The sequence below is a fragment of the Tachyglossus aculeatus genome, chromosome 8, assembly GCF_015852505.1.
Source record: "Tachyglossus aculeatus isolate mTacAcu1 chromosome 8, mTacAcu1.pri, whole genome shotgun sequence".
Classification (NCBI taxonomy): Eukaryota; Metazoa; Chordata; class Mammalia; order Monotremata; family Tachyglossidae; genus Tachyglossus; species Tachyglossus aculeatus.
In genome coordinates, this window is record NC_052073.1 from 24,277,487 (window position 1) to 24,293,053 (window position 15,567).

The 15,567-nt window shown below is 45.8% G+C and overlaps 1 protein-coding gene across 4 annotated transcripts in view; it reads right to left on the reverse strand.

Moving 5' to 3' along the window:
- Window positions 1-11,478: 11,478 nt before the first annotated feature.
- TOX2 (TOX high mobility group box family member 2) overlaps window positions 11,479-15,567 on the reverse strand; it is a 291,212-nt gene continuing 287,123 nt past the window's right edge. For all 4 annotated transcript variants that reach the window (XM_038750718.1, XM_038750717.1, XM_038750715.1 and 1 more), the window contains one exon: window positions 11,479-12,533. In XM_038750718.1, coding sequence (XP_038606646.1) covers window positions 12,497-12,533 — 37 coding nt within the window. In that variant the 3' untranslated portion in view covers window positions 11,479-12,496. The remainder of the gene's footprint in view (window positions 12,534-15,567) is intronic.

Here is a 15,567-nt window from a genome sequence, read left to right on the forward strand (position 1 = left end):
GGAGATGGAGACTGTGAGCCCCTTCTGGGACAGGGACTGCGGCCAACCTGGCTAGCTTGTTTTCTAGCCCGGTGCTTAGTACAGTGCTTGGCACATAATATGCACCTAACAAATGCCACAGTTACGCTGGCCGGGCTGAGTCACAGGTGAGTCAAGTCTACATGGGGCAGAACCAACATCCCTCGGCTCTGGTGGGGTGTGTGTCTTAATGGGAAGCGGGCGGCTGCCTGACTCCAAATCAAATGAGATGGGAATGGAGGTTTTCGTGTCTTGCCTCAGTTCTGAGTCTGTTTTGAATCCATTCGGATGTTGTTGGACGTTGTCGGTGCATTTTCCTATGCAACAGTGTCTTCGGTTGTGGCTCCTGACGGGTCCAGTGATCTGACTGGTTGATGGCTGTTTCTTGGGCTGGGGCAATTAATCCTTTCACTCTTTAATAATACTGGCATTTGTTCAGTGCTTCCCTCTAGACTGTAAGCTCACCGTGGGCAGGGAATGGGGCTACCTACCATGGGAAGTATCATGGCCTGTGAGGAGCGGTGTGGCCTACTGGATAGATCACAGGTCTGGGAGTGAGAAGGACCTGGGTTCAAATCCCACCTCTGCCACTTGTCTGCTGTGTGACTTTGGGCAAGTCACTTCGCTTCTCTGTGCCTCAGTGACCTCATCTGTAAAATGGAGATGAAGACTATGAGCCCTGCGTGGGACAGAGACTGAGTCCAACCCAATCAACTTGTATCTATCGCAGAGCTTAGACCAGCGCTTGGCACATAATAATAATAATAATAACAATAATAATAGTGGCATTTATTAAGTGCTTACTGTGTGCAAAGCACTGTTCTAAGCACTGGGGAGGATACAAGGTGATCAGGTTGTCCCATGGGGGAATCACAGTCTTAATCCCCATTTTACAGATGAGGTAATTGAGGCACAGAGAAGTTAAGTGACTTGACCAAAGTCACACAGCTGACAACTGGCAGAGCTGACATTTGAACCCATGACCTCTGACTCCAAAGTCCGGGCTTTTTCCACTGAGCCACGCTGCTTCTCACATAGTAAGTGCTTAACAAATACCACAATTATTATTATTGTTATTACATACTCTGTTATATTGTACTCTCCCAAACGGTTAGTACAGTGCTTTGCGTACTGTTGGTGCTCAATAAATGCGACTGATTAACTGATTGCTTACTTTGCACGAAGAACTATTCTAAACTTTGAGGTAAATAGGTCTTCCCAGACTGAGCCCCCTTTTTCCCTCCTCCTCCCCATCCCCCCAGCCCTACCTCCTTCCGCTCTCCAAAACACCTGTATATATGTTTGTACAGATTTATTACTCTATTTATTTTACTTGTACATATTTACTATTCTATTTATTTTGTTAATTATTTCCATCTAGCTTTACTTCTATTTATTCTGACGACTTGACACCTGTCCACATGTTTTGTTTTGTTGTCTGCCTCCCCCTTCTAGACTGTGAGCCCATTGTTGGGTAGGGACCGTCTCTATATGTTGCCAACTTGTACTTCCCAAGCGCTTAGTACAGTGCCCTGTACGCAGTAAGAGCTCAATAAATACGACTGAATGAATAAATGAATACAAGGTGATCTGGTTGGACACACTCCCTGTCCTTCACGGGGCTCACTGTCTAAGTAGGAGGGGAGCGAAAGGATTGACTCCCAATTTTACACGTGAGGAAACTGAGACCCAAAGAAGGTAAGTAAGTGACTTGCCCGAGGTCACATAAGAGGCAAGTGGCAGAGCTGGGATTAGAACCCAGGTCTTTTATCTCCCAGGCCAATGCTCTTTCCACTAGTCCACACTGCTTCCCTCCTCATCTGTGAAGGGATTTCCAAATTAGGCTATTTCCCTTATTGGTTCGGTGTTGAAAGAGGGGAACTAAAATGCTAAGTCTTTTATCCTTCTCTAGGGACAATTTCTCTTTCCTCAGATAGGATCATTCAGCTTCTTCATGGTGAGTCAGCAGGAGGCAGGCACTTCATATAATAAGGTTGTAAACAAAATGCTGCAACCCAGCTTTTCCCCCATATGCAACAGTATTCATTAGACAGGGCCTCTGTTTTCTCTTATAACAAGAGAACATTATACGTCCCTCTGTTTTAACAAGATTTCACCTATTATTGGTGTGGATTAGTTGGATCCGTCTCTAGCCTGTCTCTCATGTATCCACTTCCACTTAACATCTATCCAAGTGCAGTTCGGGTAGAATGCCGTCCTATGAAAATGGATCTTGTCTTATGCCGTCGAGTTGTTTCCGACCCATAGTGACACCATGGACACATGTCTCCCAGAACGCCCTGCTCTCCATCTGCAATTGTTCTGGTAGTGGATTCATAGAGGTTTCTTGGTAAAAATACGGAACTGGTTTACCACTGCCACCTTCCACACAGTAAACCTGTAGACTCAACTTTTCTCTCCTCCTACCGAGTTCATCCTCCTCATCCTCTCTCCCTTAATAATAATAGTATTTGTTAGGTGTTTACTACATGTCAAGTTCTATTTCAAGTACTGGGGTAGATACAAGCTAATCAGATTGGTCACAATCCTGTCCCCCATGGGGCTCAAGGTCTTATTCTCCCTTTTCCAGATTGGTAACTGAGGCACAGAGAAGTGAAGCGACTTTGCCCAAGGCCTCTGCTGTGTCACAGCAGACACGTGGTGGAGGTGATTAGAATCCAGGTCCTTCTGTCTCCCAATGATGATCTATCCACTAGATTATGCTGCTTCTCTTCTCACTCTTATGTCTTCCCCCCACCCTCCAAAGAGCTGGGCGGCTGCTGAAGAAAGCTAAAAGAAAGGGAGAAGACTTTAGCAACCCGATCAGCTCTCTCTCCCTCCTATCTAAACTCTCTCCTCTCCAGCCCACACTCTTCGCTCCTCAAACACCAACCAACTAACTCTAACCCTAACCCTGATCCCTTCTATCTTGCCACTGACCCCTTACCCTCATCCTCCTTCTGGCTTGGGACTCCCTCTCCCTACCTTCAAAGCTTTATACATCACATTCATTCAATCGTATTTATTAAGCACTTACTGTGTGTAGGACACTGTTCTAAGTGCTGTTGAGAATACAACAATAAACAGAAGCAGGGAAACAGGGAATAAACAGAAGCCTTCCCTGCCCACAACGAATATCTCTTTCAAAAAGGCCTTCTCAGACTAAGTCCTCATCTACCCCAGTCCCTCTCCCTTCTGCATTGCCTAAGCACTAGATATTCACCTCACCCTCAGCCCCACAGCACTTATGTACATATCCATAATTTATTTTAATACCTGTCTCCCTCTCTACACTGAAAGCTCGTTGTGTGTGTGTGTGGGGGGGAAATGTGTCTACCAACTGTGTTGTTTCGTACTCTAATAATAATGATATTTGCTAAGTGTTCACTATGTGCCGGCACTGTACTGAGCACTGGGGTGGACTCAATCAAATCGGGTTGGACACAGTCTCTGTCCCCTGTGGGGCTCACACTATAAACCCTCGTTTTACAGATGAGGTAACTGAGGCATAGAGAAAGCATTTAATCCAATGCTCTGCAGACGGTAAGCGCTCGATAAACAGACCACAAACTCACTATAGGCAGGGGATGTGACCCCTGATTCTGATACATTGTACTCTCCCATGTGCTTAGTACAGTGCTCTGCATATAGAAAGTGCTCAATAAATACCATTGAGTGATTGATACATACGATTAATTGATTGATTGGGCTCTGGAGCAGACTGATGTGTAGCTAAGTGAAGGCATCTCCCCTTTAGTCTCTTGTTACAGGCTCCTCTCTGGCCATGGTGCTGAATGTGGTTGTTTTTTGGGGGGTTTTATGACTTTTGTAAAGTGCTTACTATGTGCCAGGCACTACACTAAACACTGTTTTAGATACAAACGAATCAGACTGGACATGGTCCCTGAGCCACATGGGGCTCACAGTCTTAATCCACATTTTACAGATGAGGAAACTGAGGCACAAAAAGTGAAATGACTTGCCCAAGGTCACACTGGAGGGAAGTGATGGAGCCAGGAGAGGGGAAGTAGTAATAGTATGCATTAAGGGCTTACTGTGTGCAGGGCACTGTACTAAGTGCTGGAAAAGAAAGAATATGCAGGTAGGAATTAGATCCGAACCTTGTCCTTTGGGGAGCTTAGGCTCAATGGAAAGAGCCCAGGCTTTGGAGTCAGAGGTCATGGGTTCAAATCCCGGCTCTTCCAACTGTCAGCTGTGTGACTTTGGGCAAGTCACTTAACTTCTCTGTGCCTCAGTTCCCTCATCTGTAAAATGGGGATTAAAACTGTGAGCCCCCCGTGGGACAACCTGATCACCTTGTAACCTCCCCAGCACTTAGAACAGTGCTTTGCACATAGTAAGCACTTAACAAATACCATAAAAAAAACCAACAAAAAAACCTGAAAGTAAAAAGCAGGAGAGGGGATTGGTGACAGACTTATAAGGAGAGATGAAACAAAATATTAAATTCACTTGCTCAAGGTCACACAGTAAAGTAAGGATTAAACTCTAGAGTCACCTGATCACGCCCCTCCCCACTCCCTTGGAGTTTACAAACATTAGGGACCACAGTCCTTTACAACAACAACAGCAATAATGATGATAATATTTGTTTGGCATGTACCATGTGACAATCAATCAATCGTACTTATTGAGCACTTACTGTGTGATGAGGACTGTACTAAGCACTTAGAAGAGTACAATATAACTATACAACAGACATATTCCCTGCCCACAACGAGCTTACAGTTTAAGCGCTTGGGTAGATACGAGTTAATTTGGCTGAACACAGTCCCTGACCCAAGTATTCACTCATTCAATCTTATTTATTGAGCGCCTACTGTGTGCAGAACACTGTACTAAGTACTTGGAAACTACAATTTGGCAACAGATAGAGACAGTCCCTACGCAATAACGGGCTCACAGTCTAGAAGTAGAAGGGAGAACAGGTATTAAATCCCCATTTTATGGTTGACAAATCAATCAATCAATCGTATTTATTGAGCGCTTACTGTGTGCAGAGCACTGTACTAAGCGCTTGGGAAGTACAAGTTGGCAACATACTACTACTACATACTACTACTACAACATACTACATAGTGAACTGAGGCCCACTAAGATGAAATGACTTGCCTAGGGTTACACACCCTTTGGCCCTCAGTTTCTCCTGCTCACCTCTCTCACGCCGGCTGGTTACATAAGGAGCAGGAAACTTCCAGAACAATACGTGACTAGAAAACGGATTTCCCTGCCGTGCTCATTTGAGTTATTTCTCCTTATTATTACATTTTCTCGAATGAGAATAATTGCATGTTTGGAGAGAAATCTCAAGGCTCTGACACGGGGAAGTCATTTGCTTGACAGCAGATGTGAGAACTTGCTGAGATACTCTCTTCTGCAGGATTCCTTGGGAAGTCGTATTACTTTCCCGGGTTCTATTTTAAAAACAGATCAAGCTCAATAATGCCCACAGCGGAGAGTTGTGACACCAGGCATGAAGAGGCAGTATCCTTCAGGGATGGAGGTTCGTGGGTCCCCGCTCTGTCTTCTCCTCCACGGGGGGTGGGAGGTTGCTGGTGGTTGCCTCAGTTTCCCCATCTGTACATCCTGCTCTTCGACAATCTCAAGGGACTACCTGGGTTGTTGGGGTGAAGCAGCATGGCCTAATGGATAGAGCATGGGCTTGGCAGCCAGAAAGACCTGGGTTCTATTCTCAGCTCCTCCGTCTGCTGTGTGACCTTAGATAAGTCGTATTGCCTGGGTTTGGGAGTCAAAAAGATCTGGGTTCTAGTCTTGGGTCTGCTATTTGTCTGCTATGTGACCTTGGGCAAGTCATTTCACTTCTCTGGGCCTCGGTTCCCTCACCTGTAAAATAGGGATTAAGACTGTGAGCCCCACGTGGGACAGGGACTCTGTCCAACTCAATTTGCTTGCATCCACCCCAGTGCTTAGAACAGTGCCTGGCACATAGTAAGCGCTTAACAAATATCACAATTATTATTTTTATTATTACTACACTTCTCTGTGTTTCAATTACCTCATCTGTAAAATGAGGATTAAGACTGTGAACCCCATGTGGGGCATGGTCTTTGCATACCCCAGCACTTAAAACAGTGCCTGGCACATAGTAAGCGCTTAACAAATACCATTTAAAAAGTCCTAATCGGCCAGGGTGATCCCTTCCCCAGAGGCTGCGTGGTCTAGAGGAAAGGGCACAGGGCTGGGCATCAGGAGATCCTGGTTATAATACCAGTCCTGCCACTCCCTTGCTGTTTGTGAGACTTCGGACAAGTCATTTTCAGTCTCAGGGTCTCAGTTTCCCTTGGCTTAGTTGAAAGAGCACGGGCTTGGGAGTCAGAGGCTGTGGATTGTTTGCTGTGTGACTTCGGGCAAGTCACTTAACCTCTCTGTGCCTCAGTCACCTCATCTGTAAAATGGGGATGAAGACTGTGAGCCCCAGGTGGGACAACCTGGCAACCATGTACCTATCCCAACGCTTACAACAGTGGCTAGCACATAGTAAGTGCTTAACAAATACCATTATTAATAATAATGACAATAACAATAATGATGATGGCATTATTAATAATAATGATAGTAATAATGATGATGGCATTATTAATAATCATGATAATGATAATAATGATGATGATGGCATTATTAATAATAACGATAATAATAATGATGATGGCATTATTAATACTAATGATAATAATAATGATGGTGGCATTATTAATAATCATGATAATGATGATAATGATGATGATGGCATTATTAATAATAACGATAATGATAATAATGATGACATTTGTTAAGTACTTACTATCTGTGAAGCACTGTTCTAAGTGCTGGGGAGGAAACGAGGTGATCACGTTGTCCCACGTGGGGCTCATAGTCTTAATCCCCATTTTACAGATGCGGTAACTGAGGCTCAGAGAAGTTAAGTGACTTGCCCAAGGTCACACAGCAGACATGTGGCGGAGCTGGGATTCGAACCCATGACCCCTGACTCCCAAGCCCGGGCTCTTTCCACTGAGCTTATTATTTCTGTTCTCCAACCCTTTTAAACAGCCAGCCCCATGTCGGGCAGGAACTGAAACTTCTCCAATTATCTGGTGTTAGTTTAGCACCTGCTTTGACACTTAGCAAGTCCTTAACACCATATTAAAAACAAATGGGGCTTTAGGGGGGTAGGGGTAAATTCTACTTTTCTCAGAAGCGTTTGGTTGGCCACAAACCCCCAGGTTTAAGGCAAACAGAAGTTAAGTGACTTATCCACTCCTTGTGACTTGTCAATCAGCCGTGTCCTGCCTCTGGCATGGAACTCCCTTCTCGTGTCCGATAAACGATCACTCTCCCTTCCTTCAGAGCCTGATTAAAGGCATATTTCTTCCATGAAGCCTGCCCCAATTAAGCCTCATTTTCTCTTCCCCCACTCCCTTCTTTATCACCTTTACTCTTGGATTTGTACCCTTTTTTCACCCTTTCCTCAGCCCCCACAGCATTTATGAACATATCTGTAGTTTATTTATATTAATGTCTGCATCCCTCTAGACTGTAAACCTGTTGTGGGCAGGGAACGTGTCTACCAACTCTGTTATGGTGTACTCTCCCAGAAGTGCTGAGTACGGTGCTCTGCATATGGTAAGTGCTCAATAAATATGATTGATTGATTGATTGTCTGAGGCCACACCTCAGGCAAATGTTGGAGCTGGAATAGATGCCCAGTCTGTGCTCTTTCTGCTTCTCTATAAATTCTTGGGCAAGAATTAATCGGTAAGTGGGTGAAAAGTTAAGGGTTTTTTTTTCAGTAGTATTTATTAAGTGCTTACTATGTGTCAAGTACTGTTCTAAACTCTGGGGTAGATACAAGTCAATCACCCAGAACAGTCCCACATAGACCTCGAAGTCTAAATAGGAGGGAGAACGGCCATTGAATCCCCATTTTGCAGTTGAGGAAACTGAGGCTCAGAGAAGTGAAGTGACCTGACCAAGGTCACACAGCAGAGCCAGGATTAGAACCAAGGTTCTGTGGCTGCCGGGCCCGTTCTCTAACCATTAGGCCAAACTGCTTCTATTCCTGGATCCCTGATTATTCTGATTTCCTTCGGGTTAGGTGGCCTGGTCCCCCTGGTATCGGCCATGGGGATTCATTGATTCATTTGATCGCATTTATTCAGTGCTTACTGTGCACAAAGCACTGTACTAAGCGCTTGGGAGAGAATAAAGCATTTCCTCATCCCCAGCTCGCTCTGCTCCTAGTGAGCACTCAATAAATACCAAACCTTAAGCTTGTTGTGGGCAGGGAAAGTATCTGCTAGTGGTTTTTATTGTACTCTCCAAGTGCTTGGTACAGTGTTCTGTACACGGTAATCACTTGATAAGTACAACCGACTGATTGATTGATCTGAGGCTGAGGGAGCCCATACCTGAAACAGAAAGGATGTCACCAAGACCAAGTGGGCGTCAAATTTGGGGATGCATAAGTGCAAAAGTGTTTAGGATGCAGAAAATGGCAGAGTGGAAAAAGACAGACCAGAAGCAGCGTGGCTCAGTGGAGAGAACCCGGGCTTGGGAGTCAATCAATCAATCAATCAATCAATCGTATTTATTGAGCGCTTACTGTGTGCAGAGCACTGTACTAAGCGCTTGGGAAGTACAAGTTGGCAACATATAGAGACAGAGGCCATGGGTTCCAATCCTGACTCTGCCTCCTATCTGGCCTTCCCAGACTGAGCCCCTTCCCTCCTCTCCCCCTCGTCCCCCTCTCCATCCCCCCATCTTACCTCCTTCCTTTCCCCACAGCACCTGTATATATGTATATGTTTGTGCATATTTATTACTCTATTTATTTATTTATTTTACTTGTACATATCTATTCTATTTATTTTATTTTGTTAGTATGTTTGGTTTTGTTCTCTGTCTCCCCCTTTTAGACTGTGAGCCCACTGTTGAGTAGGGACCGTCTCTATATGTTGCCAATTTGTACTTCCCAAGCGCTTAGTACAGTGCTCTGCACACAGTAAGTGCTCAATAAATACGATTGATGATGATGATGATGCTGTGTGACCTTGGGTAAGTCACTTAACTTTTCTGTGTCTCAGTTCCCTCATCTATAAAATGGGGATTAATGTCCCATGTGGGACAACCTGATTACCCTGCTTAGAACAGTACTTGGTACTAGTAGGCGCTTAATGAATACCGTCATTATTATTATGCAAGAAGGGTTAGAATAGGGAGGAGGGAGTCATTGTGGACTGCAGGCTGAATAAAACGTGTGACACACCCAATGTTATAGTCCCAGATTCTAACGTGGCACTAAGCCCTGTCCTAGACTGTAAACTCTTTGTGGGCAGGGAATGTGCCTGTTCAGGGATTTTCAGGGATTAAGGAGGAGCGGAGGAGCCACCCATTTCCCCTCCATCTTCCTTGTGTTTCTGCCTTCCCTCTTCTCCCATCCCAAGCCTCCCCAGCCACAAGGAGAAGCTTCTCTGAGCAGCAGCGTGGCTCAGTGGTAAAGAGCCCGGGCTTTGTAGTCGGAGGTCCTGGGTTCAAATCCCGGCTCCACCACTTGTCAGCTGTGTGATTTAGGGTGAGTCACTTCACTTCTCTGGGCCTCAATTCCCTTATCTGTAAAATGGGGATGAAGTGTGAGCCCCCCGTGGGACAATCTGATCACCTTCAAACCTCCCCAGCGCTTAGAACAGTGCTTTGCACAGAGTAAGTGCTTAATAAATGCCATCATTATCATTATTATTATTACTGTACTCTCCCAAGTGATGATGATGATGATGGTATTTGTTAAGTGCTTACTATGTGCAAAGCACTGTTCTAAGCGCTGGGGGAGGTTACAAAGTGATCAGGTTGTCCCGCGGGGAGCTCACAGTTTTAATCCCCATTTTACAGATGAGGTAACTGAGGTCCAGAGAAGTGAAGTGATTTGCCCAAAGTCACACAGCTGACAATTGGCGGAGCCGGAATTTGAACCCATGACCTCTGACTCCAAAGCCTGGGCTCTTTCAACTGCTTCTCCAAGTACTTAGTATAGTGATCTGCACACAGTAAGCGCTCAATAAACAGGGAAGCAGCATGGCGTAGTGGATAGAGCATGGGCCTAGGGGTCAGGTCATTGGTTCTAATCCTGGCTTGGCCACTTGTCTGCTGTGTGACCTTGGGTGAGTCACTTCACGTCTCTGCACCTTGGTGACCTCATCTGGAGAATGGCAATTGAAACTGTGAGCCCCGCATGGGACCCGATTTGCTTGTATCCACCCCAGAGCTTAGTACAGTGCTTGGCACAAAGTAAGCGCTTAACAAATACCACAATTATTATTAATAAATAAGACTGACTGATGATGATTGACTGACTGGTTGACTGGAGAGAGCCTAGGAGTGGGAGTCAGGAGACTTTGGTTTTTCTATGGTATTTGTTAAGCACTTAATATGTGCCAGGCACTGTACTAAGTGCTAGGGTAGATTTACAAGTTAATCACGTTGGGCAATCTATGTCCCACATGGGGCTCGCAGTCTTAATCTCTATTTTACAGATGTGGTAAAATGAGGTAAAATGAAGCACAGAGAAGTTAAGTGGCTTGCCCTAGGTCACCCAGCAGACAAGTGGCAGAGCTGGGATTAGCTTGTAACCTCCCCAGCGCTTAGAACAGTGCTTTGCACATAGTAAGTGCTTAGCAAATGCCATTATTGTTATTATTATTATTATTAGGACTCAGGTCCTCTGACTCTCAAGCCCATGCTCTATCCACTAGCCCACACTGCTTCTAGTCCTGGATAATAATAATAACTGTGGCATTTGTTAAGCACTTGCTTGAGAAACAGCGTGGAGTGGAAAGAGCCCAGGCTTTGGAGTCAGTGGTCACGGGTTCAAATCCCAGCTCCACCAATTGTCAGCTGTGTGACTTTGGGCAAGTCACTTAAATAATAATAATAATACTAATGGCATTTGTTAAGTGCTTACTATGTGCAAAGCACTATTCGAAGTGCCGGGAGGGATACAAGGTGATCAGGCTGTCCCACGTGGGGCTCACAGTCTTCATCCCTATTTTACAGAAAAGGTAACTGAGGATCCGAGAAGTTAAGTGACTTGCCCAAGGTCACACAGCAGACGAGTGGTGGAGTTGGAATTCGAACCCATGACCTCTGGCTCCAGAGCCCGTGCTTTCCACTGAGCCATGCTGCTTCTCTTAACTTCTCTGCGCCTCCGTTACCTCATCTGTAAAATGGGGATTGACTGTGAGCCCCCAACCTCCTCACCACCCCAACGCAGCATAAACTCGGACCCAGTGTCCTCTTCCCCAACCCCGAATGTTCATCTGCGACAAGAAACATAATCCTTTGAGCTTTTCCGGCCTGAAGGGCTGCCGCCCAGGTGCCGATCCAAGCAAGACTATCCGGTTTTTACTTTTCTTAAGTTTTATTATAAAGAAAGTTAAGAGAAGCATCGTGAAACAAAACGAATGTGTCGGTGCTGAGAACACACAGCCCCACAAATAAAGTAAATAAAAAAAAATGCACCTTATGATAAACTGCAATTCCGATCGCTAATTCTTTTTTTCATAAATAGACAAAATCGTTGTCAGCAATTTTAAATAGATGGACATATGGCTGAAAAAAATATACTAACACCATACAACATGGATATAAACTGTCCATTTCTTGCTGTACAAATCATAGAAACAAGTTTGGCAGGCTTTTTTTTTTTTTTGTAAATGTTTTTACACATCTCCCTTCTAGGTATAACTAAAAAAATGTGCTACAGTTAATATAAAATGCTTTTACCTTAAAGTAAACTACTAATTCCTTTCACAAAAAAATCTTAAAGATGTCTTCAGCACAGTTCTAAAACACTTAGTAAACTACTTACACTTATCCGACAAATTATAGTTTCCATGATCGTTTTCACATTTTATTTATTTGCACTTCTACCAACCATCTGGCTCTGCCCTCCACCTCGCTAGGAAATGTTGATTGATTTCTTTTTTCTTTTTTTCTGGGTTTTTTGTTTTTTTTTTTCCGTTGGGCCGGCGACCCGTGGTCTCCGCATGTACACTATTCACACACACTTCACATTTTCTCGCACGAGTTTAGTGCTGTTAGCCAGTCGGAGAACGCCGTCCGTTACCGAGCCGGCCGCCGAGACAAAGGGGGGGCACAAAGGCTGAGGCCTACGCTGCGTCTAGAAGCAGTTCGCTAGGGAGATCGTCCAGAGCTAAGCTAGTGGCAAGCGGCAAGAGGGTGTCCTTGTTTTTTGTTCTTCGTCGAGGAAGGGGCCGGCTGGCTGCCTGCGGAGACCCGGCCTTGGAGTTTGGGACAGAGAAACGCTCTCGGGGCCTGAAGCGAAGCCAACGGCGGGCGCTTTCGATCAGCTCTCTGGTCCAGATGACTTGCTTGACGCCTCTTGGAGATGGGCTGGGGTGGGGTTTGGGGGGGGGGGGGGGTCGTCACAGGTCCTCTCCGGCTTTTAGGTGAGGTAGAGCGACTTATCCCTCGGCAGCAGGCTGTAGAGGGGAGGGAATTGGGGGAGAGCAGAGGAGGTAGTGAGTGCCAATGGTCAGGGCGCTACGTGCCCACCACCCCTCACCAGGGGGAAAACCCATCACTTCCCAGCCCTGGGTCCCTCAGGCTGGGAAGCCTGCGGGGAGGGGCTTCTCTTAGAGAAGCAGCGTGGCTCAGTGGAAATCAATCAATCAATCAATCGTATTTATTGAGCGCTTACTGTGTGCAGAGCACTGTATTAAGCGCTTGGGAAGTACAAGTTGGCAACACATAGAGACAGTCCCTACCCAACAGTGGAAAGAGCCCGGGCTTTGGAGTCAGAGGTTCAAACCCCAGCTCCGCCAATTGTCAGCTGTGTGACTTTGGGCAAGTCACTTCATTTCTCTATGCCTCAGTACCTCATCTGTAAAATGGGGATGAAGTCTGTGAGCCCCCCGTGGGACAACTGTATCACCTTGTAACCTCCCCAGCGCTTAGAACAGTGCTTTGCACATAGTAAGCGCTTAATAAATGCCATCATCATCATCATCATCTTTCACCACAGGGATCCCACCTGGCCTAGCCAGAAACACAACTCAGGACACTGAGGTGAGCGTTGTGGGGGACGAAGGGGACGGAAGATGTCCGTTTCACAGTCACAGGCCTGACGGAGCCTTTCCTGAACAGTGTGACCTACGGGATAGAGCCCGGGCCTTGGCGCCAGGAGGATCTGGCTTCTAACCCCAGCTCTGCCACTTTGCTGCTGTGTGATCTAGGGCAAGTCACTTCACTTCTCTGGGCCTCAGTTCCCTCATCTGTAAAAGGGGGATTAAGACTAGGAGTCCCCGTCTCTGCCACTTGTCTGCTGCTGCGTGATCTAGGGCAAGTCACTTCACTTCTCTGGGCCTCAGTTCCCTCATCTGTAAAAGGGGGATTAAGACTTGGAGTCCCCGTCTCTGCCACTTGTCTGCTGCTGGGTGATCTAGGGTAAGTCACTTCACTTCTCTGGGCCTCAGTTCCCTCATCTGTAAAAGGGGGATTAAGACTAGGAGTCCCCGTCTCTGCCACTTGTCTGCTGCTGTGTGATTTAGGGCAAGTCACTTCACTTCTCTGGGCCTCAGTTCCTTCAACTGTAAAAGGGGGATTAAGACTCGGAGTCCCCTGCCACTTGTCTGCTGTTGTGTGATCTAGGGCAAGTCACTTCACTTCTCTGGGCCTCAGTTCCCTCATCTGTAAAAGGGGGATTAAGGCGAGGAGTCCCCGTCTCTGCCACTTGTCTGCTGCTGTGTGATCTAGGGCAAGTCACTTCACTTCTCTGGGCCTCAGTTCCCTCATCTGTAAAAGGGGGATTAAGACTAGGAGTCCCATGTGGGACATGAAGCGTGCCCGATCTGATTAGCTTGTATCTGAGAAGCAGCTTGTATTTTTGAGAAGTAGCTTGGCTCAGTGGAAAGAGCACGGGCTTTGGAGTCAGTGGTCATGAGTTCAAATCCAGGCTCTGCCAATTGTCAGCTGTGTGACTTTGGGCAAGTCACTTAACTTCCCTGTGCCTCAGTTACCTCATCTGTAAAATGGGGATTAAGACTGTGAGCCCCACATGGGACAACCTGATCACCTTGTATCCCCCCAGTGCTTAGAACAGTGCTCTGCACATACTAAGTGCTTAACAAATGCCATCATCATTATTATTATTATTATTAGAGAAGTAGTGTGACTCAGTGGAAAGAGCACAGGCTTTGGAGTCAGAGGTCATGAGTTCAAATCCCGGCTCTGCCAATTGTCAGCTGTGCGACTTTGGGCAAGTCACTTCACTTCTCTGTGCTTCAGTTCCCTCATCTGTAAAATGGGGATTAAGACTATGAGCCCCCTGTGGGACAACCTGATCACCTTGTAACCTCCCCAGCGCTTAGAACAGTGCTTTGCACATAGTAAGCACTTAATAAAAATGCCATTATTATTATCTGCCCTAGTGCTTAGAACTGTGCCCAGCACATAGTAAGCGCTTCACAAATTTCATTTAAAAAAAAAATTCCCCACACCCAAGTCACGTAAACCCGGCAGCTCTCCTTAGGACTTATATATCTTATTCCTAGCTTCATCATTTTTGCATGTAGGTCTGTTTACTGGTATCTTAATTGCTCACAATGATGGTACTTGATAAGTAAGCCAAGCACTGTTCTAAGCACTGGAGTAGATACAAGTTAGTTAGGTTGGATCCAGTCCCTGACTCTGTTTATTCACCTATTTCCTGATACAACTGCATTATCAATACTAGCCTGTATCTACCCCAGTGCCTGGGCCATAACAAGTGCTTAAAAAATACCATCATCAATCAATCAACGGTATTTACGGAGTGCATACTGCGTGCAGAGCACTGTACTAAGAGCTTGGGAGAGTACAATACGACACATCGGTTGACCTGTTCCCTGCACACAAGGAGCTTACTTTTTGCCTAGTCTTCGTTATTCTTCCTCTTTTCTCACTCTCTGTAAATAATTTATGTCCTATCTGTCTCTTCCATTAGACTGAGAGCTCCTTGAGGGGAGGGAATGGGTGCCTTGCTTCTGTTGTACTAGCCCATATGCTTAGTACAGTGCTCTGCACTCAGAAGGAGCTCAATAAATATCTCTGATTGCTTGACTGACAACCCTCCAGTAGCAAGGTGCAATCACAGTAATAATAACTGTGGAAAGCACTTACTATGTGCATGGGATAGGTACATCATAATCAGAGCACTGGGGCTCATAGTCTATAAGGGAAGAAGAAGGGGCACTTAAGCCCCATTTTACAAATGAGGAAACTGAGTCACAGAAAGGTAAAGTGACCTGTCCAAGGTCACAGAGCAGCCAAGGGGCGGAGCCAGGATTAGAATGCAGGCCTCCTGACTCTCAGGCCTGCAGTCTTTAATGATAGCATTTATTAAGCGCTTACTATGCGCAAGGCACTGTTCTAAGCGCTGGGGAGGTTACAAGGTTATCAGGTTGTCCCACATGGGGCTCACAGTCTTAATCCCCATTTTCCAGATGAGGTAACTGAGGCACAGAGAAGTTGAGTGAC